This window comes from Schistocerca gregaria, chromosome 7 (assembly GCF_023897955.1).
Source record: "Schistocerca gregaria isolate iqSchGreg1 chromosome 7, iqSchGreg1.2, whole genome shotgun sequence".
In the NCBI taxonomy this organism is placed as follows: Eukaryota; Metazoa; Arthropoda; class Insecta; order Orthoptera; family Acrididae; genus Schistocerca; species Schistocerca gregaria.
In genome coordinates, this window is record NC_064926.1 from 570,815,252 (window position 1) to 570,841,179 (window position 25,928).

The 25,928-nt window shown below is 39.3% G+C and overlaps 1 protein-coding gene across 1 annotated transcript in view; it reads left to right on the forward strand.

Annotated features, from left to right (window-relative positions):
* Positions 1-25,928, forward strand: part of LOC126281955 (nonsense-mediated mRNA decay factor SMG5) — a 318,742-nt gene that overhangs the window by 95,153 nt on the left and 197,661 nt on the right. Inside the window, exons 7-8 of the mRNA XM_049981327.1 lie at positions 2,204-2,429; positions 14,268-14,537. Coding sequence (XP_049837284.1) covers positions 2,204-2,429; positions 14,268-14,537 — 496 coding nt within the window. The remainder of the gene's footprint in view (positions 1-2,203; positions 2,430-14,267; positions 14,538-25,928) is intronic.

A 25,928-nucleotide genomic window follows, 5' to 3' on the forward strand; every position in this document is an offset into this window, starting at 1 on the left:
ATTTACCACACTCATTATGTTGGTGAGAGATTCTGGATATCTTAAACATATTCAGTTGTGTCCAGTTTTTAACCTATATACCTATATGCCACTGCGTCCATTGTAACTCAGATGTGCAATTGGGGGAGGAGGGGGGGGGGGAGTGGAGTGGGAGGCAGCATGGTTTCCATCCCAGCAGTGGGCCTGTTATGGCCAAGCATGCCAATCTCTGTACCTTGCCAACTCCGTAGCAGCCACCTTCTGTTATACTTTATTCCACTATCTGTATCTCCATAAATTGTGATAGGTCTTATAAGGTGGCGTATAATCAGTCCAAACCCTCGTGAGAGACTGCAGTTTTTGTTGCAGGCCCTTCTAGTGCCCATCACAGTACCTATTGCCTTGAAACATATGTTCTTTATGTGGGGGGTCCATGATAGTTTCATATCCACTAGATACTGGACTATCCGCTGTGCTGGCAAAATATTTTCATTCAGCAGCTTGAGATTCCTGTACATGTGCTGGGTGTACTTCCTTGCAAATGCTACTACAATAGTGTTCTTGGGACTGACCCATAGGTCCTGTTTCCTGCACTAGTTTTGTACAATAGTCTGTGCACATAGTGCCATTGTTCTAACAGCACTACAAATTTGCCCAGTATTACCATGACCAAATTGTCTGCATATCATTAGCAAAAGTAGCCTCTAGTATTTAGCTCGTCGGTGAGTTCATTCACCAATAGGATCTGCAGCAGCGGAAACAAAATCCCTCCTTGTGGACATCCTCTATTGGTGATTACCATTTTCTCAGTCATCAAGGTGGTATCTTCCTTTGTTCTACTCAGCACAGTTTCAATCCATCTGCGTGTGGTTGTCTCTGTACCATGCTCTTCTGCAACACTATCCACGGATTCGAAGGTTATATTGCTGGAAGTTCCCAACAAGTTGGTGAAGTGCTGTTCATATGATTTTCCTGGTTCATATACATGTTGGTTAAATGCAGAGGAAACTCAGTTAACCTCTTTCCTCTAATGCCCACATTAACCAGTTTTTCTAATGTCTTTAGAAGAAAGGATGACAGACTGATTGTTTTCATATCCTTAGCCTTGGTGTGATCAGTTCTCCCTGGCTTCGGAATGAAAACAACTCTCGCTGTACTCTAAGGGTTATGAATGATTCCTGCTGCTAAGCTGGCCCTTTACAGTCTATGTAGGAATCTGTCTCTCCCTGTCGTATGTTATCTGCTAGAGTGCATTGAGGAAAGTGGAAATGAGTCTTGAGGAGCACAGCCTCATGGCTGTACATGTCTAAAACAGACACAATGCATTTATAAAGTTGAGTCACCTTGATGAGCTATGGATTCACCACCTTCAGTGTGAATGCATAATCAAGTATGACCTCCTGTGGGAAACTCAAAGTAATGAGCAAGGACGACATGGACAGAGGCTGCAGATAGAGGGCACTAGGTGAGAGTATGGGTCGGTCGAGGGGCGTACTGAGATAGTCAGTGCAACTGCAATAAATATTATGTCCAGCTGGTGTAGTGGTTAACACAACTGCCTGTAAGCAAGAGATCCCACGCTCAAATCTTGGTCAGGCACACATTTTTACTTGTCACCACTGACTCCACATAAAGTCCCTATGCAATTGATATCGCAAGTTCCTTCCCTCCCCCCCCCCCCCTTCCCTGTCGCCCCCCCCCCCCCGCCCCCATCCACCCTCCCTCCACCTTCAGTTTACATAGTACGTATCACAGGTGCCGATTCTTCATAGAGTCTGTTCTTCCGGATGTGTCTGAAAGAACAGACACCACACTCTTTCGTAATATTCTCCATGAATTGTGGAAACTCTGCTTTCTGCTGTGTTGTTCAGTTGCTGGTAACTCTGATTGACTTATATGAAAACGTAGCAAAATTAAAATGCTACTCTGATGGGAGATATCACAACACTTCAGGCATTTTTCAGGAAGCTCATTGAGGTTTAGACACTCGGTCATCCTTATTCTGATGTTGTGTGCGTTAGATATTTGCACTTTGATTATTTGAGGAAAAAATTGGCCGTTTCCTCTATAATCCCATTTCCTATATTTTCATTTTGTGAAATGAGGTAGACAAGACATTACATGTGTTCACTGCCAGTTACCATATTCATTAAAAATTCTCTGATAAAATTTTGTTAATTTGCGAACAATTGCCATCAAACAGGAAATTTTGTTTTGCTTTTAGCTGTGCCATCAGACGTTGGTGGATCTTCAGGCATGTCTATCTCAGCAGTCTCCCGATGGAGAATCTTGTACATCTGCAGAAGAAGGGGAGGAAGATGAGAAAAACGAGACTACTGATAAACGCAATAACCCCCGTGAGGACCAACAACAGAACCATTTGTCAGAAACCATCATTTTTCAATTGGTAGCAATGTTGCTGATATGTGTGTCGAGATTGCAAGTGAATGGTAAGCATGTACTTTGCTCTTAGTATTTTAATAATAATTGAGATTTAATAGGTAAAACTGAGATTTGATGGGTAAAATAAAAACTCAATGACACAAGCATGAAACATAAAGCAACAAATGATATTTTGCACACGTAAAATAAAAACTCAATGACACAAGCATGAAATATAAAGCAACAAATGATATTTTGCACACGTAATGTACATGATGTTGCAAACCATGAACACTCGTTGTAGTGGATTGGTGTTTGAAACCTCAGTTTGTCAGTTCCTTCGGTCTAGGTAGTAGAAGAGTAAAACAAGCACATTTAGTATAATACATGTAAAATTTTTCTGCACCCCTCATTAATTAAACTGAAAGTTTCATTAACTGCTTACATTTTCTGCAAAGTTTATTATTCCTCCTGCAAGATAATATATTTTACACTATTCTTAGAAATGTATTTAATTCAGCATTTTCTGTCGCTATTTGTAAAACGTAGAAGTACAATTTTGTAAATGACCAAAGTGGTCACAGTTGTGAATATGTCATTGGAACCCATATTACCAAGCACAGTTAGATAATAAATTTCAATCCGTTGGGACAAAGATGCTTTTGCCTTTGGTATGTAATAAGTTCTGGTTCTGAAATTTTCAAATTCAGAAATAGCTTATTGCCTCAAGTTGGCTGGCCTCTGGACTGCTGTTGCATTCCAGGTTTTAAAAAAATGTTTCATGAATCACAGTAGGAAAGCCTCAAGCATCACAGTATAAATGGACTGTAAAGGACAATCCAACAAAAGCCTGAGTGCCGTTCTGTAACCAAAAAGACAAGGTATGTCAATTGTACTGTGGTATAGAAATTAGTATAAAGAACATTAAGAATATGGAGGATACCTAGCTACAAATAATAAGTTCCAAACTAGAGTTAACCAGTGTTTAAGTATAAACAAGATATGGAAATTTCCGACAGAATCTAAATGATTTAACAGTAAAGGAGACAACTCACCAAATAGTAAAAATGTTGAGTTATCGACTGCCGCACAAAGAAGAATGATACCTTTGTTAGCTTTCAGGCATATCCTTTAGAGGAAGGGGAGACTGTTGAGTGGAAGATGTGGGTCTGGTGATCTAGCAGATATTGAGGTTAGGAGGATTATGAAAGCATTAGGTGTGTTGCAAGGATAACCTAACTACACAGTTCGGAATAGCTGGTGCTGGGGGAAGGATCCATATAGTGCAGGTAGTAAAGCAGCCATTGAACTCAAGCATGTTCACAGGAATTTGCTCCCTGTTTATGGGAGGACACAGTGGATTGCAGCAGTATCCAGCAGTGGTTGCAGAGGTTTAAAGAAGGTGATTTCTCTCTACTGGACAATCCTTGATGTGGTAGACCACCATCGACGGCAGTGAATGATGTGAATAAGAAGACCATTGATCAAATCGACCAAAATAACAGATGTGTGATGACATGACAGCTTGCTGAAATGACTTTTTTGTCATTGGGTGGTGTGGTATCCCTGCTACAGTCACTAGGGTACAGAAATTATCTGTGTACTTTGGGTGCCTAGATTATTGACAAGAGAAATAAAAATGATGAGGAAGAATGTGTGCGGGGGACTCATGAAGACCTTTACTGAAGAGTGGAAACAGTGTTTTGACAGTGTTATTACCCAGAATGAAACATGGTTGTTTTTGTCCGAACCTGAGAGCAAAACCCAATCCATGGAGTGGCGTCATCCGGGTTCCCCTCGGAAGTAGAGACCAAGACTTTCACGAACAGCAGGCTGAAAGGTGATGGCCTCCTTCTTGTGGGATCAGTGTGGTGTCATTTTCATCGACTTTTTGAACCTGGCTCCACAATTGACTGGGACCATTATTATTTGTCACTGGACGAGCTGCAACATGCCATCAAGAGCCACAGACCGCAGTTTCAAGGTCAGCTCATCAGACTATCCCATGACAATGCCAAACCCCATACAGCCCTTATGATGCAGGAGAAAATCAGGGAAATGGGTTGGAAAATTATTCCTCATCCTCCCTACAGTCAGGACTTCGCTTCGTCTGATTTTCACCTCTTTGGTCGTCTGAAGGCCCACCTCTGTGGTAAAACATTTGATAGTGAGAAAACCCTTATTTCCTGTGTCAGGTGATGGTGTAAAAGTCAATCTCCAGAATTTTACCAAAGTGCATTTACATCTTGGAATGAACGTTGTCAGCTGTGTCACAGCTGATGGAGGCTACATTGAGTAGTCTCAATGTGCAGCTAAATGTTCCAAATACGTTCACAAAAAATTTATTCTCCTCCTGCAGAAAATAAAAAAATTAGAGACAACTGTGCAAAACTTTTTGAACACCCTTTGCAAGTAAATTACAATATTATGATGTATCAGGAAATGGTGCAAAATTGTTCAAATCTTATATATCTGGCATAAAACAAAGGCTGTTATTAGGAAAGAGACATGTATTAAGCTGTCAGGAATCATCCAACTGGAAACTAATTATATGTGGGGTCCCACCTTAGGGCCCTTACTTTTTCTCATGTATGGCAATGACCTTTCATCAGTAACATTACCAGATGCCAAGTTTGTTTCGTTTGCCAATGATAACAAACATTGAAATAAATAGCAAATCAAGTGTATTCATAGATCGGCTAATAAAATATTTGTGGACATTAATCATTGGTTCCTAGTCAATTCTTTGTCAATAAACTTTGAAAAAACACTACACGCAATTCAGAACTTGTAAGGGGTGTCCCACGAGTATACGCCTAGCATATGATGACAAGCAGATAGAAGAAGTGGACATTGTTAAATTCTTGGGATTACAGCTTGATAATAAATTTACCCCCGTTGCCCCCCCCCCCCCCCCCCCCCCCCTTTAAACATGGACCTTGCCGTTGGTGGGGAGGCTTGCATGCCTCAACGAAACAGAAAGCCGTACTGTAGGTGTAACCACAACGGAGGGGTATCTGTTGAGAGGCCAGACAAATGTGTGGTTCCTGAAGAGGGGCAGCAGCCTTTTCAGTAGTTGCAGGGGCAACAGTCTGGATGATTGACTGATCTGGCCCTGTAACAATAACCAAAACAGCCTTGCTGTTTTGGTACTGCGAATGGCTGGAAGCAAGGGGAAACTACAGCCGTAATTTTTCCCGAGAGCATGCAGATTTACTCTATGATTAAATGATGATAGCGTCCTCTTGGGTAAAATATTCCGGACGTAAAATAGTCCCCCATTCGGATCTCCAGGCGGGGACTACACAAGAGGGCGTCGTTATCAAGAGAAAGAAAACTGGCGTTCTACGGATCGGAGCGTGGAATGTCAGATCCCTTAATTGGGCAGGTAGGTTAGAAAATTTAAAAAGGGTAATGGATAGGTTAAAGTTAGATATAGTGGGGAATTAGTGAAGTTCGGTGGCAGGAGGAACAAGACTTTAGATCAGGCGAATACAGGGTGGTTGTTGTGTTGTTGTGGTCTTCAGTCCTCAGATTGGTTTGATGTAGCTCTCCATGCTACTCTGTCCTGTGCAAGCTTCTTCATCTCCCAGTACTTACTGCAACCTACATCCTTCTGAATCTGCTTAGTGTATTCATTTCTTGGTCTCCCCCTACGATTTTTAACCTCCACGCTGCCCTCCAATGCTAAATTTGTGATCCCTTGATGCCTCAAAACATGTCCTACCAACCGATCCCTTCTTCTGGTCAAGTTGTGCAACAAACTCCTCTTCTCCCCAATTCTATTCAATACCTCCTCATTAGTTATGTGATCTACCCATCTAATCTTCAGCATTCTTCTGTAGCACCACATTTCGAAAGCTTCTATTCTCTTCTTGTCTAAACTAGTTATCGTCCATGTTTCACTTCCATACATGGCTACACTCCATACAAATACTTTCAGAAACGACTTCCTGACGTTTAAATCTATACTCAATGTTAACAAATTTCTCTTCTTCAGAAACACTTTCCTTGCCATTGCCAGTCTACATTTTATATCCTCTCTACGTCGACCATCATCAGTTATTTTACTCCCTAAATAGCAAAACTCCTTTACTACTTTAAGTGGCTCATTTCCTAATCTAATTCCCTCAGCATCGCCCGATTTAATTTGACTACATTCCATTATCCTTGTTTAGCTTTTGTTGATGTTCATCTTATATCCTCCTTTCAAGACACTGTCCATTCCGTTCAACTGCTCTTCCAAGTTCTTTGCTGTCTCTGACAGAATTACAATGTCATCGGCGAACCTCAAAGTTCTTATTTCTTCTCCATGAATTTTAATACCCACTCCGAATTTTTCTTTTGTTTCCTTTACTGCTTGCTCAATATACAGATTGAATAACATCGGGGAGAGGCTACAACCCTGTCTCACTCTCTTCCCAACCACTGCTTCCCTTTCATGCCCCTCGACTCTTATAATTGCCATCTGGTTTCTGTACAAATTGTAAATAGCCTTATGCTCCCTGTATTTTACCCCTGCCACCTTTAGAATTTGAAAGAGAGTATTCCAGTCAACATTGTCAAAAACTACAAATTAAAGAGACCTTAGGAGAAAAGAGACACACTTGTATGAATATCAAGAGCTCAGATGGAAACCCATTTCTAAGCAAAGAAGGAAAGGTGGAAGGAGTATATAGAAGGTTTATACAAGGGCGATGTACTGGAAATTAAAGAGGATGCAGATGAAGATGAAATGGGAGATATACTGCGTGAAGAATTTGACAGAGCACTGAAAGAACTAAGTCAAAACAAGGCCCCAGGAGTAGACAACCCTCCATTAGAACTACTGACGGCCTTGGGAGAGCCAGTCATGACAAAACTCTACCATCTGATGAGCAAGATGTATGAGACAGGCGAAATACCCTCAGACTTCAAGAAGAATATAATAATTCCAATCCCAAAGGAAGCAGGTGTTGACAGATGTGAAAATTACTGAACTTTCAGTTTAATAAGTCACAGCTACAAATTACTAATGCGAATTCTTTACAGACGAATGGAAAAACTGGTAGAAGCGGACCTCGGGGAAGATCAGTTTGGATTCCGCAGAAATGTTGGAACACGTGAGGCAATACTAACCTTACGACTTATCTTAGAAGAAACATTAAGAAAAGGCAAACCTACCTTTCTAGCATTTTTAGACTTAGAAAGCTTTTGAGAATGTTGATTGGAATTCTCTCTTTCAAATTTTGAAGGTGGCAGGGGTAAAATACAGAGAGCAAAAGGTTATTTACAATTTGTGCAGAAATCAGATGGCAGTTATAAGAGTTGAGGGGTATGAAAGTGAAGCAGTGGTTGGGAAGGGAGTGAGATAGGGTTGTAGCCTATCTCCGATGTTATTCAATCTGTATATTGAGCAAGCAGTAAAGGAAACAAAAGAAAAATTCGGAGTAGATATTAAAATCCATGGAGAAGAAATGAAAACTTTGAGGTTTTCTGATGACATTGTAATTCTGTCAGAGACAGCAACGGACTTGGAAGAGCAGTTGGATGGAACGGACAGGATCTTGAAAGGAGGGTATAAGATGAACATCAACAAAAGCAAAACGAGGATAATGGAATGTATTCGAATTAAATCGGGTGATGCTGAGGGAATTAGATTAGGAAATGAGACACTGAAAGTAGTAAAGGAGTTTTGCTATTTGAGGAGCAAAGTAACTGATGATGGTCAAAGTAGAGAGGATATAAAATGTAGACTGGCAATGGCAAGGAAAACATTTCTGAAGAAGAGAAATTTTTTAACATTGAGTATAGATTTAAGTTTCAGGTAGTCGTTTTTGAAAGTATTTGTATGGAGTGTAGCCATGTATGGAAGTGAAACATGGACGATAACTAGTTTGGACAAGAAGAGAATAGAAGCTTTCGAAATGTGGTGGTACAGAAGTATGCTGAAGATTAGATGGGTAGATCAGATAACTAATGAGGAGGTATTGAATAGAATTGGGGAGAAGAGGAGTTTGTGGCACAACTTGACTAGAAGAAGGAATCGGTTGGTCGGACATGTTCTGAGGCATCAAGGGATCACCAATTTGGTACTGGAGGGCAGCGTGGAGGATAAAAATCGTAGAGGGAGACCAAGAGATGAATACACTAAGCAGATTCAGAAGGATGTAGGTTGCGGTAGGTAATGGGAGATGAAGAAACTTGATCAGGATAGAGTAGCATGGAGAGCTGCATCAAACCAGTCTCAGGACTGAAGACAACAACAACAACAATAAAATTAACTGGGAGGAGCACACCACAGAACTGCTGAAGGGTCTCAACAAATCTCTATTTGCGATGCAAATTCTGCCGGACATAGGGGATGCTGGTGTACTATGCTTACTTTCACTCCATAATGTCATATGGGATTATTATTTGGGGTAATTCATCAAGCCAAGCTAGTTTTCCGGGCACAAAAACATGCTGTAAGAGTTATATGTGGTGTGAACTCAAGAACATCCTGTAGAGGCCTGTTTAGGGAACTAGTGATATTAACTACCACTTCCCAAAATATTTATTCCTTAATGAAATTTGTCATAAATAATATTTCACTTTTTCAAACCATCAGCTCAGTTCATGGAATCAGTAGTAGAAATAAGAATAATCTTCACAATAATTTAAAGTCACTTACTCTTGTACAAAAAGGTGTGCATTATTCAGGAACACACATTTTCATTAACTTGCCAGCAGCCATAAAAAGCTTAGCAACCAATGAAATTCAGTTGGTGGTCAAGTCCTCCTACTCCATTGAGGCATTTCTCAGTAGAACCAACAGATTTTGTGTGTGTGTGTGGGGGGGGGGGGGGGGGGGGGGGGGATGTCAATCTGACTTCTGCACCACTTCAGTGCAGCAATGTGTTCATTGTAAATAAGTGTTATAGTAGTTCTATTGTATGTTTATTGCCTTATAAATAAAAGACATTTTTTTAAAATTTTAAATCCAGTGCATTAACGCGATCTTAGTAAATGAGTGTTGTAAAATGATCCTTTCATATAGTCTTCATTTGGAAAAAAAAAAATAAAATAAATAAATATTAAAAAAAAGATGATCATTCCACTTTGGACCTGTGGAAGGTACAGTAGCTTATTTGTTTTAGTTGTAAATATTTGTCACATATTTTTGTTTTTCTGACATGTTCTACATCCTGGAGGACCACTTCACTTCGTTTCGATTGGAATGAAAGTAAATATAATATAATCTAATCTTAACATTATTTTACCATGATAATGGAAGATATTTTACTGTGAGAGATTCCACAACTGCATCTATTTTAAGGAAAAATGACTAATTGGATGGTGACTAATTGGATAACCATAACGTTAATTATAGTGCTCTGCAAGCGTACCATTAAAGGTTTTTGTCTTACTCGCGTATTTTCACAGTAATCACGTAAAGTTCGTTTTGTTTACATATCGCGGCCAGGCCGAACTTTTGAGTTTTCAGATTAAACTTCATACCGCAATCTTAAGTGCATTTACTGATAGTTTAGTGTGCTAAATACGTTTGCTGCCCCTTTATATCTGTAGAGTATCGTCATCTCTTAAGTAATTTCCAGTAAAAAACTTCTGAACCACTGTTTACATAGTCGCGAGTAGGCCTAATTTTTCGTACACGTATTTTCATTGTTTTCCGGTAACTTAATTGTCTTTCTGTCTCTAAAATCGATTTGTACCATGAGTGTAAAGTGCCTGACGTGCCGTAGGATCGTTAGCTCTGGGGTCTGGTGTGATGGATGTAGTAACTTTTTTCATTGGGGCGACTGTAGTGGCGTGGGAATTGGGGAAATGAGCGAGACTCATCAGTGGTTCTGTAGGCTATGCAGTAGAGATAGGAAGATTGTGGAACAAGAGGGGAAAATTGCTGCCCTTCAGGCTGAGTTAGATGAGGCTAGGCGAGAACTGGGCAGGTTAAGGGGGGAGAAGGGTAAACAGGGGTGGGAAGTGGCAACAGGCATGAGGAACAGGCCAAGAAATTCTTCTGACAACTTTGTTATTAATGTACAAAATAGGTTTGACCTGTTGCCTCAGTCAGAAACTGATGAGCCTCTCACAGAAGTAGATGTAGACAGGGCTCAACAAGCTTTCAGCAGCAAATTGATTAAGAATGTAGGGAAGTCTGCAAAGAGAAAGAAAGTCTTGTTGCTAGGTAGTTCGCATGCTAGGGGTGTGGGCCAACTTCTGCAGGATGAATTAGGGTTGGATTACCAGGTTACAAGTTTTTTCAAACCTAGTGCTGAACTTGGGCAGGTTACAGAGGATTTAGGTTCACTATGTAAAGGTTTTACTAAGGAAGACACCGTGGTTATTGTGGGTGGGCCGGGCAACAGTATTGACAGAGATCCGGGGTACACCATAGAGTGTGACCTGGCAAAGATTGCATCGGCATCGAATCATACCAGTGTTGGGTTTGTGTCGGTTCTGGAGCGCCACGACCGACCTCATTTGACCTCTTCTGTCAGGAGAGTTAATTTGGAGTTGGAACGGCTACTTGGATCTGGTGCAGGGTCACACATTGGTGTGGTTCCTGTTGATTCACTCTGTAGGTGGGACTATACTAGACATGGCCTACACCTCAACAGGAAAGGGAAGGGTAAACTGGCTGGGCTGATAGCAGGAAATTTAAAGGGGGGAGGAACTACATCTCATGGTGGAAACTCTTTTTTAGTGTAAGATCAGTGTCCAATGGGAAACTCAGCCAGGCAAGTACTAAAGATGTTAAAAAAGTTCAAGATACTCACAAAAGTAAAGTGAAAAATAATGTTAGTATATTTCATCAAAATATTGGGGGATTGAAGAATAAAAGTACTAAAGATGTTAAAAAAGTTAAAGATACGCACAAAAGTAAAGTGAAAAATACTGTTAGTATATTTCATCAAAATATTGGGGGATTGAAGAATAAAATTGATGAGCTTCTGCTTTGTTTAGAAGATATAGAAACCAAGAATGTAATAGATATACTATGCCTGTGAGAGCATCACATTGTCACTGATATGCAAAAGGTTAGCATCAATAGGTACAAATTAGCTGCACATCTAAGTAGAGATAATATGATGAGAGGAGGAGTTGCCATATATGTCAAAAGCTTCCACAGTGCAAAAAATTTAGAAACTAAAAAATTTTGTGTAGAGCAACATATGGAAGCATGTGCCACTGATGGCACTTTCATAATTGTAACAGTGTATAGGTCCCCCTCAGGGAATGTCCAGCTATTTCTAGAAAACTTGGATGCTTTGTTGTGCTATCTGTCAGACAGGGGGAAGCAAATTATCATTTGTGGGGATTTCAATGTTGATTCCCTGAAAGAGTGTAATAGGAAGAAGGACCTTTTAGTATTACTCAGTTCTTTCAATTTGAGCTCCGTCATTGATTTTCCTACTCGGATAACAAAGAACAACAGTACATTGATAGATAACTAAGATAAGTTTAAGGACATAAATGCTTATCCTGTTGAGAATGGTCTTTCAGATCATAGTGCACAGCTTGTTACAGTACATGACATAGCTCCATGCAGTATAATAAATCAGACTTTCAAAGCAGTGCGTTCAATTAACAATATAAATATTGCAAACTTTAGGGAAAGCCTACAGCAGCTAGACTGGGATGAAGTGTATAAGGAACCCGATGCAAACTTGAAATATAACTTATTTCACAATACATTTTTAAGGGTATTTGAAAATTGTTTTCCCAAGAGCACAGGAAGACTTTAGTGCAATAAAACTGAATGACAAGTGCACTAACAAACAATCAGAAATTGAAAATATTTTGAATAATCATTTTTTAAATGTTGTGGAGAAAATAGGATCTAGATCTTCACTAGAAGAGGCAAGGCTATTAATAGAAGAGGCCATACCTGCGCAGTTTGAAACAACTGTAATTCCACCAACCTCTCCCTCTGAAATCAGTAAAATAATAAACTCGCTGAAAAGTAAAAGCTCTTACGGAATTGATGGCATTTCCAGCAAAGTACTTAAAGCTTGTTCCCCACAGATAAGTAGGATTCTCAGCCACGTATGTAATAGCTCTTTGGAGCAGGGTGTTTTCCCTGATAGACTGAAATATGCCATTGTAAAACCATTGCATAAAAAGGGGGATACGTCGGATGTCAACAACTACCGCCCAATCTCTCTTCTGACAGCTCTATCAAAAATTGTTGAGAAAGTAATGTATTCAAGAGTAGCCTCCCATATTTGTAAAAATAAAGTACTAACAAAATGTCAGTTTGGTTTTCAGAAAGGCTTTTCAACAGAAAATGCTATATATGCTTTCACTGATCAAATATTAAATGCTCTGAATAACCGGACATCACCCATTGGTATTTTTTGTGATCTCTCAAAGGCCTTTGATTGTGTAAATCATGGAATTCTTTTAGATAAGCTAAATCATTATGGTTTGAGTGGGGCAGTGCACAAATGGTTTAATTCATACTTAACTGGAAGAATGCAGAAAGTTAAAATAAGTGGTTCGTGTAATGTTAAAACAACAGCTGATTCCTCAAACTGGGGTGCTATCAAGCACGGCGTCCCACAGGGTTCGGTCTTAGGTCCTTTACTGTTCTTGATATACATTAATGACTTACCATTCTACATTGATGAAGATGCAAAGTTAGTTCTTTTTGCTGATGATACAAGTATAGTAATAACATCCAAAAACCAAGAACTAAGTGATGTAATTGTAAATGATGTTTTTCACAAAATTATTAAATGGTTCTCAGCAAACGGACTCTCTTTAAATTTTGATAAAACACAGTATATACAGTTCTGTACAGTAAATGGCACAACTCCAGTAATAAATATAGAATTTGAACAGAAGTCTGTAGCTAAGGTAGAATTTTCAAAATTTTTGGGTGTGTCCATTGATGAGAGGTTAAACTGGAAGCAACACATTGATGGTCTGCTGAAACGTCTGAGTTCAGCTACGTATGCTATTAGGGTTATTGCAAATTTTGGTGATAAGAATCTCAGTAAATTAGCTTACTATGCCTACTTTCATTCACTGCTTTCGTATGGCATCATATTCTGGGGTAATTCATCGTTGAGTAGAAATGTATTCATTGCACAAAAACGTGTAATCAGAATAATTGCTGGAGCCCACCCATGGTCATCCTGCAGACATCTATTTAAGGATCTAGGGATCCTCACAGTAACCTCACAGTATATATATTCCCTTATGAAATTTGTTGATAATAATCCAACCCAATTCAAAAGTAATAGCAGTGTGCATACCTATAACACCAGGAGAAAGGATGATCTTCACTATGCAGGGTTAAATCTGACTTTGGCACAGAAAGGGGTAAATTATGCTGCCACAAAAGTCTTTGGGCACCTACCAAACAGCATCAAAAGCCTGACAGATAGCCAACTAACATTTAAAAATAAATTAAAAGAATTTCTAGATGACAACTCCTTCTACTCATTGGCTGAATTTTTAGATAAAAAAAAAAACTTAATCATTAGTGTCATGCAATATTTTGTGTAATGTAATTTCTTGTACAGACATCTTTTATTAACCTGACACGTTCCACATCATTACGAAGTGTCGTATTCATGATCTATGGAACAAGTATTAATCTAATCTAATCTAATCTTACCAGTAATTAACATGCAGATCCGAAGTTTCATGCAAGTAACACTGTGAAAATAAACTTTCCTTACCATTATATCACATTATATCACTTGTTGGTCGCATCATTTGTGAGAAAGATGCAGTTTAGCTTGTATTGAGCACAAGGTCTTTCGCGGTACACTTGCTTGCAGGTTCACATTATTATTATTATTATTATTATTATTATTATTTTTTTATTATTATTATTACCTATTGGTCATATTATTTATAAAAATACTGAAGCCAGTTTATATTGAGCATAAACGCAGAATGCTTGTTTCTAGGTTCACAGACCTTGTGTGGAAACCTGGTGGCATTCACGCTGGCTGTATTCTCACAGCTGGTAGAACAGGTAGCGGTTCACATAAAGGAGTCAGTGTTCAGTCTACCCTTGGCAATGGCAGGAGGTCAGCAACTACCATCATCACAGGCACAGGAAAATGGAGATGTACAACCTTCTAGCAGAAAGTCTGGATACAGCCGACATATTGCCAAACTACGACGGCGACGTAGACGTTTACCTCTGAATTCAGAAGACTCTGACCTTAGTGATGGTAAGAAACAATAGAAACGTGTTGTGGACTCTGTCCCTTGGAATATTTCCTGAATAAACATTGTTTTTGTGTACTATCACATTTGAAGATGTGAGCTACATTACTTCTGTCACTGTTTCTTTGTGGTAGAGACTATATCCAGTCATTGTCGTTGAGAGACATGCCATTGTGAAGGTACTTCAGGTTTCTCCAGCCTGGCAGTGCTCAGTGTTTGAAGTATTTTTGTTCTTCAAAACTTGGGATTAATGAAGAATCTGCAGATGGTGGGATTCAGTGTGTGTTAGAGTACCACATATACAATTAAAGGCTTTACTTTTTAGCTTTATTGGGTGCATAGCAAAGCCCCCAGAAAGAACATTTTTATTTTTTTAACAGTGTTGTGTTTTGAGATTTTTTTTTTTTTTTTCGAGAGTAAAGGCTTTGTTTTTGCTTCTATTAATCATATTGACGTTGTAAATAATATTATTTCTTTTTTGAAACATTTTTAATTTATCATCTCACTGTTATTCACTCAGTAAATTGACATGAAATTCCAGAGCATATGGTGGTTGTTCTGTGTCATCCTTTCATCTTTCCCTCTTTCCTGGTGAAGCAACCTCCGGTTGCGAAAGCTCGAATTTTGTGTGTTTGTTTGTGTGTCTATCGACCTGCCAGCGCTTTGTTTGGTAAGTCACATCATCTTTGTTTTTAGATATATTTTTCTCATGTGGAATGTTTCCCTCTAATTCCAAGACTTACCAAGCGGGAAAGCGCCGGCGTGTGTGTGTGTGTGCGAGTGTACACCTGTCCTTTTTTCCCCCTAAGGGAAGTCTTTCCGCTCTCGGGATTGGAATGACTCCTTACCCTCTCCCTTAAAACCCACATCCTTTCGTCTTTCCCTCTCCTTCCTGAAGAAGCAACCATCGGTTGTGAAAGCTAGTAATTCTGTGTGTGTGTGTTTGTGTGTTTTGTTCATGTGCCTGTCTGCCGGCGCTTTCCCGCTTGGGCCTTTAAATATGTCTGCTTGTGTCTGTGTATGTGCGGATGGTTCAATCATGTCTGCATTGTTACTTTGTGCCAGGAAGGCTTTCAACAAGGGAAGTGTCCAGGTGTTTCGGATTGAACCAAAGTGATGCTGTTCGGACATGGAGGAGATACAGAGCAACAGGAACTGTCATTGACATACCTCGCTCAGGCTGCCCAATGGCTACTACTGCAGTGGATGACCACTACCTACAGATTGTGGCTTGGAGGAACTCTGACAGCAACACCACCATGTCGAATAATGCTTTTCGTGCAGCCACAAGACGTTGTGTTAAGAATCAAACTGTGTGCAATAGGCTGCATGATGTGCAACTTCACTCACGACTTTCATGGCGAGGTCCATCTTTGCAACCACAACACCGTGCAGTGCAGTGCAGTGCAGTGCAGTGCAGTGCAGTACAGGTGGACCCAATGGCATGCCCAATGAACTGCTCAAGATTGGCATCACCTTTTCTTCACTGATGAGTGTCGCATACGCCTTCAATCAGACAGTCATCAGAGATGTGTTTGGAGGCAACCTGGTCAGGCTGAACACCTTAGACACACTGCCTAGCGAGTGGAGCAAGCTATAGGCTCCCTGCTCTTTGGGGTGACATTATGATGTGGGCCTGACATATGCCGCTGGTGGTCATGGAAGGCGCCTTAACGATTGTACAATACGTGAATGCCATCCTCTGACCAATAGTGCAGCCATATCGGTAGCATATTGGTGAGGCATTCGTCTTCATGGACGAGGCATTCGTCTTCATGGACGACAATTCGCAGCCCCATAGTGCACATCTTGTAAATGACCTCATTCAGGATAACGACATCGCTTGATGAGAGTGGCCAGCATGTTCTCCAGACATGAACCCTATCGAACATGCCTGGGATAGACGTGACCCACCAACCACTGTGAGGGATCTATACTGAATCTCTGTTGAGGAGTTGGACTATCTGGACAAAGAGTGCCTTGATGTACTTGTAGATAGTATGCTGTAATGAATACAGGCATGCATCAATGCAGGAGGACGTGCCTGCTGGGTATTAGAGATACCGGTGTGTACAGCAATTTGGACCACCACATCTGAAGGTCTCGCTGTATGGTGGTACAACATGTAATGTGTGATTTCATGAAAATAAAAAGGGCAGAAATGATATTTTTGTTGATGTCTCTTCCAGTTTTCCGTACAGGTTCCGGAACTCTTAGAACCGAGGTGATGCAAAACTATTTTTGATTGTGTATTACGCTGCACATATCATCACAACTGTGTTTCCCATCAGTGGTCTGTCGAGTTTCCTAGTCTATATGTATTTCACCATATTCTGTTAGTTAATCTCTACTTTTCATACAGCTCTTGGCGCTCATTAGTTGATACCGCTGCTGTTTTCTTACCAGTTGTGTTTTGTTGCTTTGTGCGGTTCATTTTGGCAGAATACATCACTACACTGCCCTAAAAAAAGGGTGAGGCATCCAGAAGGAAAGGAGGAAGTGAAATGAAACTCCATGGTTTGAAAGGATATGTAATGTTGTTGCATTGATTAGAAAATCAACTCAAATTTACAAAGAACTTCGCAGTATGAGCCTATTTATCAGTATGGTGTTACACTCCCTATGGCCTGTATGGGGGCACTGATTCATTTTGGAAGGAGGTAATAAAGCTGTCTTGTCTCTCCTGAAGCAAGCTGTCTCACAGTTGTTGTGACTGGGCATTGATATCCTGGATACATGCACTGATATGGAGTTGATGTCTGCACTTGTCTCTCACGTCATCAGGGATGGATCTGGGTATCTTGCTGTCCACAAGAGGATCTCAACATCAGGTAGACAGTTCGTAGAGACATATGTCATGTGTGGATGGGCATTGACCTGTTGAAAAATGCCACCCTGATACTTTCACATGAGAGGCAACACATGAAGATTCAGGATGTTCTTGATGTACCATTGTGCCACACTCAGTGGATCCCCATATCGTGATGCCAAGGTGACACTGCTGTGTGCCTCTCCTTAGGTCACTGCCATACTTTAACGCTGTGTGACACCATTCATCAGCCCATGCTTAGTGTTCATGGCAGCACACCATATGTGGCCGTTTGTGTTATGGTGTTAAAAGGCAGTCTATGTGTTGACAAAAGTTCACTAGTCTGGCTGCTGCTAGTCACAAGCCAATGGTAGGGGATGACATAGAAAGTTGCAGGGACTCTGCTAGTTGTTGTTGGATCGCATGTGCAGATGTGAGTGGTTGTGATGTATTTAGTGCACATGCACTTGGGATAGGCAAAATAATATGAACACCTGTAATTGGGAGTGTTTTATTAATAAGAGGTTGGCCTCCCATTTGGCTGTAATACAGCTGTGATTCTTCTTGGAATATGCCACTCTTCGATCAGAACCTCTTCTAACTCCTGCAGTGATGAGGGAGGCGGAAATCTACTCTGGAGTCTGTGCTGCAGTACCACCCACAAGGGACTGATAATATTCAAGTCCGGGGACTGTGCTGGCCAAGGAAGACCCTGCAGTTCAGTTGCATACTCCTCATGCAATGGTTGTACTGTGCTGGCTGTGTGAATGAGATGTGGCGTCATTGTTAGGAACAATGTTTGAGTCATTGGGCGCACCTGATTACTTAAAATGTTCACATAATTGTTAGCTTTAACTCGGCCAGAGTAATGATGGGACCACAGAATACCATCATATGGCTCCCCACACCATCACACTTCCACCTCCATGCCTAACTGTTGGAATCAATCATGTTTATAGGCTTCTTTTGGCGTTCTCCAGACATAAACTTGGCCTAATGTTGGAAATAAAAATGTTGACTTGTTGGACCATATGGTGTATTTCCATTGTTCAGCCATCGAGGATTTATGCTCCTGTACCATGTTTCACACTTCTTTGGATTGGTTGTCATCACTAATGATTTTGGTAGAGCAGTTCGTCCATGAATATTCGCTTTATGGAGTCTTCGGCAGGCAGTGTCGATAGTGTGGGATCTCGAAGATGTTTCTTCAGTCACTTTAGCCACCATAGTTTTGTGTTGTTTTGAAACAGTTTGTGTTAGCATACGGCGATCTCTCATTTAGTTTTGATTTGCTCCTGCTATTACATTTTCACAATGATGTCTTTCCATGTTTTGTGTAGGCTGTCACGACTGTTGAAACATTTGCTCTTGAAACGTTCAGTATGTTGGCCGCCTCGGTTACTGATGCTCCAGCTAATCCGGCCTCCACAATCTGCACTCTTTGAAACTCTGTTAGGTCTTTCATTGCACGGCAAGCTCAGCCTCTGAATGCAAATAGGAAGTGTGCGTTACTCGTGAACAACCTGCACTGATGTCTAATCCATACTGAACACGCACAGTCCAGTGTGACATGTGCCTTACATGCATTGTTGACTGTCAAACACATCCATTCCAATTCTACCACTATTTGCATTATTTTGCATATCCCCTGTACACAATGCAGTGATCTTCTCTGTGGTGGTCAGATGTGGTAGACCAGAAGCTTGCTCCTCATGTTTCCTTGCAATCCAACATTGGGCCACTGACACATCGAAATGTCTCGCAAATCTCTATATTGTACAATTTAACCAACTGGCCAAATGGGTACCCACAATGAGACCCATATCCATCTCTGTCAGGTGCGAATAACACTGTCTCACATGAGGACATGTCTCTGTGTCATTGACAATGACCACACCGTATGTGGTGCTATTTACACCCCAGATAACCCCTACCAGGCTTGGTAAACATGAACAAGACTATTGCGCTTTGGTGTCTGTCCAATGTGTCACAGAGAATTGCAGTTCTACAGTTATTTACATGTGAGGTTAAATTAACATCTGTTCATATCTTATGGGTGCTTAATTTTTTTTTATCATATGTTGTTGTGGTCTTCAGTCCAGAGACTGGTTTGTTGCAGCTCTCCACGCTACTCTATCCTGTGCAAGCTTCTTTATCTCCCAATACCTACTGCAACCTACATCCTTCTGAATCTGCTCAGTGTATTCATCTCTTGGTCTCCCTCTACGATTTTTACCCTCCACGCTGCCCTCCAACACTAAATTGGTGATCCCTTGATGCCTCAGAACATGTCCTACCAACCGATCCCTTCTTCTGGTCAAGTTGTGCCACAAACTCATCTTCTCCCCAATCGTATTCAATACCTCCTCATTAGTTATGTGATCTACCCATCTAATCTTCAGCATTCTTCTGTAGCACCACATTTCGAAAGCTTCTATTCTCTTCTTGTCTAAACTATTTATCATATAGTGAATTTTAAAATCAGAGTATCTGTATAAAATAATTTACAGTACTGTTCACTTAATGTAACAGTCATTGAACAGCATATGCCACTCATTGTCCCCATCCTAGTCTTCTGCATTAAGTAGTGGTTTTAATTTAGGATAGAGGAAGAAGGTACCTGGGCTAGTGTGATGAGGATGTTAGAACCGGAGAGGTTATATAGGTGCAGTATAAATAGGACTAATGATAATTGTGCACTCAAAGAGTTTGTTGAAAGGAGATACCAGTGTCGTAGTTGAGAAATTGTGGTGTTCATGTATGTGGGGGAATCTGGTTGTCAGTAATTAGGGGAGAGTTCACTAACAAAGACCACTATACTTAACACAACATTTTCCAGTTTTCCTTTGGCCACATGGTGGTGTCTGTTCACACTTTTAGACTCTTGATTCATGCTCACATCCATAGATCTGTGTAGTAATTACAAAAAAGTTAGTAAATCACATGCCTGCTTCCACATGCAGTCTTACCATTTCGGGATAGGAAATGCCAGCGATAAAGTTAGAATTAGTGGTGATGGATAAAGGTACGGTCATGCGTGTTTTACTCTGGATCTTCTTGAATATACCTTGAATGTCTGAGTGTTCTTCCCATGAAGTAGTGCTAATTAGAATATTGTCTATGTAGAGACTTACTCACTTCAGTAATTCTTCTTCCAGAACTTCATCCAGTGATTTCATAAAGACTGCTTCAGATATTGAAGGAACAAAAGATATTCTCTTTAAATGGTAGCATCTTCCATTATGTAAAAAGGCTGTGCACTTTGTGCTGTCCTCTTCTAACAATTGTTGCTAGTAATTACTCGGTAGATTGATGCTCCATGAGCCTCGGTGATTATACACGCTTTGCCATTCTTCTTTGTTGTTATGTTGTTGAGATTAGAATACTCACTACCTGAGTGTTCAGTTATGTGATGGTCTAATGTCTTTTTTATTTCTTTAGTGACTGCTACTCTCTTGGCAGAAGAAAATGTTTCATGATTCTTGAAATTAATTTTGCAGATGCAAACGATGCATTTTTGAAAATATATTGGTGTAGCATCTTAATATTTCAGTCAGTTCTTTCTGTTCAGCTTCTAGCATCTGAGCCTTGTTTTAAATATTAGCCAGAGCGTCCTCATCACCATTACCATCTCATAGTTCAGTATCTTCCCCAGAATCACTTAAAACTGGGGTTTCCTCCTCTTGAAAATGCATTAACATCATGTTCACGTGTGCAGTGCCCCTGTTATCTTTGCCACTGAATACTCTCTTCTCTCCACTATGTAACCTCACAGGCAAACAGTTCTCTTTACAAAGTCCACCTTCCATTTTATCTCTGGCAACCAATCAATACCAAGAACTAATCAAACATTAAGAGATCCAACAATCAGTATGCTCGGCTTGTATTCACCTGAATTCTAAATTTTACTATCACCTGACCTTGATGGGTTTACTTTGATTATCTACAACACTGACAATATGTACGCCATTAACAGTAAATGTTGGGAAGCAATCAGGTTATTAATTCGCAAAAATAAATTTTCTGAGATAGCTCTTGGCTCACTCACTGAATCCACTAAGGCAGAAATAGTAATTTTTTTTTTACCCACCACCCACTTTAGTGCCTCTATATTATTATTATTATTATTATTATTATTATTATTATTATTATTATTTCTTTCTTATCTCAGACGTTATGTCTGCTCAAAAGTGGAAAGTGACGCGGACCTTGATCAAGCGTACTTTCTTTTAACTGTACGGTATATGTTATATTGCATTTAGGAACTTTCGGGTAATTGAACATGTATCAATAATTATGGATTTCTGTAGTTGTATGTATATGTTTGGATGTAGATGTATTGCATTGATGTACTGGTGGATATTGTGTGGTATGACTCCTGTTTTTGTATATTGTCAACTTTATCCTGATGCCACATGTCCTTGACTTCCTCAGCCAGTTGAATGTCGTTTTCAATTTTTTCTCCGGTTATCTTCTGTATGTTTGTTGTATTGGGTATGGATATTTGATTAGTTGTGTTAATTTCTTCTTTTTATTGGTAAGTATGATGTCAGGTTTGTTATGTGGTGTTGTTTTAACTGTTATAATGGTTCTGTTCCAGTATAATTTGTATTCATCATTCTCCAGTACATTTTGTGGTGCATACTTGTGTATAGGAACGTGTTGGTTTATTAGTTTATGTTGTATGGCAAGTTGTTGGTGTATTATTTTTGCTACATTGTCATGTGTTCTGGTGTATTCTGTATTTGCTAGTATTGTACATCTGCTTGTGATATGATCTACTGTTTCTATTTGTTGTTTGCAAAGTCTGCATTTATCTGTTGTCGTATTGGGATCTTCAATAATATGCTTGCTGTAATATCTGGTGTTTATTGTTTGATCCTGTATTGCTATCATCAATCCTTCTTTCTCACTGTATATATTGCCTTTTCTTAGCCATGTGTTGGAAGTGTCTTGATAGATGTGTGGCTGTGTTAGATGATACGGGTGCTACCATGTAGTGTTTTCTTTTTCCAATTTACTTTCTTCATATCTGCTGATGTTATGTGATCTAAAGGGTTGGAGAAGTGGTTATGAAATTGCAGTGGTGTAGCCAATGTGTTTATATGAGTGATTGCTTTGTGTATTTTGCTAGTTTCTGCTCGTTCTAGAAAGAATTTTCTTAAATTGTCTACCTGTCCATAATGTAGGTTTTTTATGTCGATAAATCCCCTTCCTCCTTCCTTTCTGCTTAATGTGAATCTTTCTGTTGCTGAATGTATGTGATGTATTCTATATTTGTGGCATTGTGATCGTGTAAGTGTATTGAGTGCTTCTAGGTCTGTGTTACTCCATTTCACTACTCTAAATCAGTAGGCCAATATTGGTATAGCATAAGTATTTATAGCTTTTGTTTTGTTTCTTGCTGTCAATTCTGTTTTCAGTATTTTTGTTAGTCTTTGTCTATATTTTTCTTTTAGTTCTTCTTTAATATTTGTGTTATCTATTCCTATTTTTTGTCTTTATCCTAGATATTTATAGGCATCTGTTCTTTCCATCACTTCTATGCAGTCGCTGTTGTTATCCAATATGTAATCTTCTTGTTTAGTGTGTTTTCCCTTGACTATGCTATTTTTCTTACATTTGTCTGTTCCAAAAGCCATATTTATATCATTGCTGAATACTTCTGTTATCTTTAGTAATTGGTTGAGTTGTTGGTTTGTTGCTGCCAGTAGTTTTAGATCATCCATTTATAGCAAATGTGTGATTTTGTGTGGGTATGTTCCAGTAATATTGTATCCATAATTTGTATTATTTAGCATGTTGGATAGTGGGTTCAGAGCAAGGCAGAACCAGAAAGGACTTAATGAGTCTCCTTGGTATATTCCACGCTTAATCTGTATTGGCTGTGATGTGATATTATTTGAATTTGTTTGGATATTAAGTTTGGTTTTCCAATTTTTCATTACTATGTTTAAGAACTGTATCCATTTAGGATCTACTTTATATATTTCCAATATTTGTAGTAACCATGAGTGGGGTACAGTATCAAAAGCTTTTCGGTAATCAATGTATGCGTAGTGTAGCGACCTTTGTTTAGTTTTAGCTTGATGTGTTACCTCTGCATCTATTATCAGTTGCTCTTTACATCCTCGTGCTCCTTTGCAACAGCGTTTTTGTTCTTCATTTATAATTTTGTTCTGTGTTGTATGTGTCATTAATTTCTGTGTAATGACTGAAGTTAATATTTTGTATATTGTTGGTAGGCATGTTATGGGGCGGTATTTAGCTGGGTTTGCTGTGTTTGCTTGATCTTTAGGTTTCATATAAGTTATTCCATGTATAAGTGTATCAGGGAATGTGTATGGGTCTGCAATGTAACTGTTAAATAATTTAGTTAGATGTGAATGTGTTGAGGTGAACTTCTTCAGCCAGAAATTTGCTATTTTATCTTTTCCAGGGGCTTTCCAATTGTGAGTAGAATTAATTGCTTTGGTGACTTCATGTTGCAAAATTATCACTTCAGGCATTTGTGGTATCATCTTGTATGTGTTTGTTTCTGCTTCTATCCACCGTGCATGCCTGTTATGTTGTACTGGGTTTGACCATATGTTGCTTCAGAAGTGTTCCATGTCTGTTATGTTTAGTGGATTGTCTATTTTAATGTGTGTGTTATATATTGTCTGGTAAAATTTCTTTTGGTTTGTGGTGAATGTTTGGTTTTGTTTCCTTCTGTTTTCACTTTTTTTGTATCTTCTAAGTCGTTTGGCCAATGCTTGTAATTTCTGCTTCTTTTCATCTAATTGCTCTATCGCTTCTTGTTGTGAGATTTTACCTAACCTTTTTTGTTTTTTTTCTGACATTTGATGTCTTATAAATTGTGTTAGCTGTCCGATGTCTTTTCTCAGTTTTTCTATTCTGATCTGTAGCCTGTGTTGCCATGCTGGTTTTGTGGGTTTCTTCTGTGTGTTGGTTGGTTCTGATCTATGCCTAGTGTGTATATTTAGTGTAGTGAGTGCTCCTATATAAACCAGTTGTTGTAACTCTTCCATAGTTGTGTTTTCATTTATTTTGTTGTGTATGATTGTGTTGATAGTTTTTATTGTTGTTTTGACTTGTGGGTTATTTGGCGGTATATGCAAGAATGGTGTTATGTCTGTATTTGTGTCTTTGTATTCTGTATATGTCAGCTGAAATTTTTCTTCTATATCTAACATTTGTGTTACTTCGTGTTCTATTTGTACTTGTTCTGGTGGCAGTCTTCAGATTTTGTTTTCCTCTGATTGTTTAATTGATGTGTGATTGTTTAATTGATGTGTGTTGTTCTTTGTTTGTTTGCTCTGGGATGTTTGAGTCCATTACTGTATTTTCTTCTTCTTCTTCTTCTGATTGCACATTATTTTGTTCCAGTATTTGTTGTACTTGTTGTTTGATGTTTTCTAATTCTGACTGGGGTATCCTGTTATTTTTGATTATTACACGGATCTGATCAGCTAGTCGTTGTTCTGTTAAAAAATTTAATTCTGGGTATCTGGTAATAAATGTTGTGTATACTTGTGATCTGTATCCAGTTCTGTTGGTTCGTAGGTTTGTTGCTTGGTAATAACAGAACATGAGGTGTCGATTAACTTCATCTGACCATCTCATCCTCTATCTTTGTTTTCCTTCTAGGGTGGTTGCAGGAAGCATATCCTGCAAAACACTTCTATTTGGATTTAAATCATTTTCCAGTTGGCTAGCAATGTCGTTACCATTGTGGGCGGGCATAGGGTTGAAGCGTCGTCCCCGACCATGACGGCGCTTGTCCGAGGCTTCTTTAGTTGTGTCCTAAACCAACTAATCACACTAAAAGAGGGGTTAGCCCTATTAGTGGTTTGTTCTTTTCGTTGCCTTTTACGACTGGCAGAACATACCGAAGGCCTATTCTTTTTATTATTATTATTGTTGTTGTTGTTGTTGTTGTTGTTGTTGTTGTGTATCAAATACTTAATGTGAAAATTTTATGAAAACATAATGATAATTTTTTGAACCCCCCCTCACATGCCACCCACCATGAAATCTGGAATGTCCTCTAGTGGGCAGTAGTGACCAGGTTGACTACCACTGAACTAAGGCGTCTATACATATTCTACATATCTCCACTTCAACAGTGGACATTAAAATGTCTATCAGTGTCTTCTTCCTCTCTCTCTCTCTATTGGGTCTTCTCTAACTTCTATCATATGATTGTATTTAGTGACATTCATTGTGATTTATGACTTGTTACCCATAATATTAGTTTCGAAATGGGCCATTTGCAAACCTTTATTTAGTTTACTGTTGCGTAGTCTTGTGGATTATGATTGTTGCTCCTGGTATGTTTGGGCAGTTGATTCTGTTCTCTGTCTCCTGCAAGGGGCATTCAGTATGGTTGATGATTAGGATTAAATCTAAGCAGAGGGCTATACTTGTCCTTTCTTTGCGTGCCATTGTCTTGTTGATCAAAACTGCTTTGTCATCCATAACTCTGAAATTCATTTCACAGTTGCCAGTATTGCAATTTAAACTTTGACATTACAATATTTATGCAGTATTATTTTTATAATTTTGTGAGTGATGTTTATGTTGA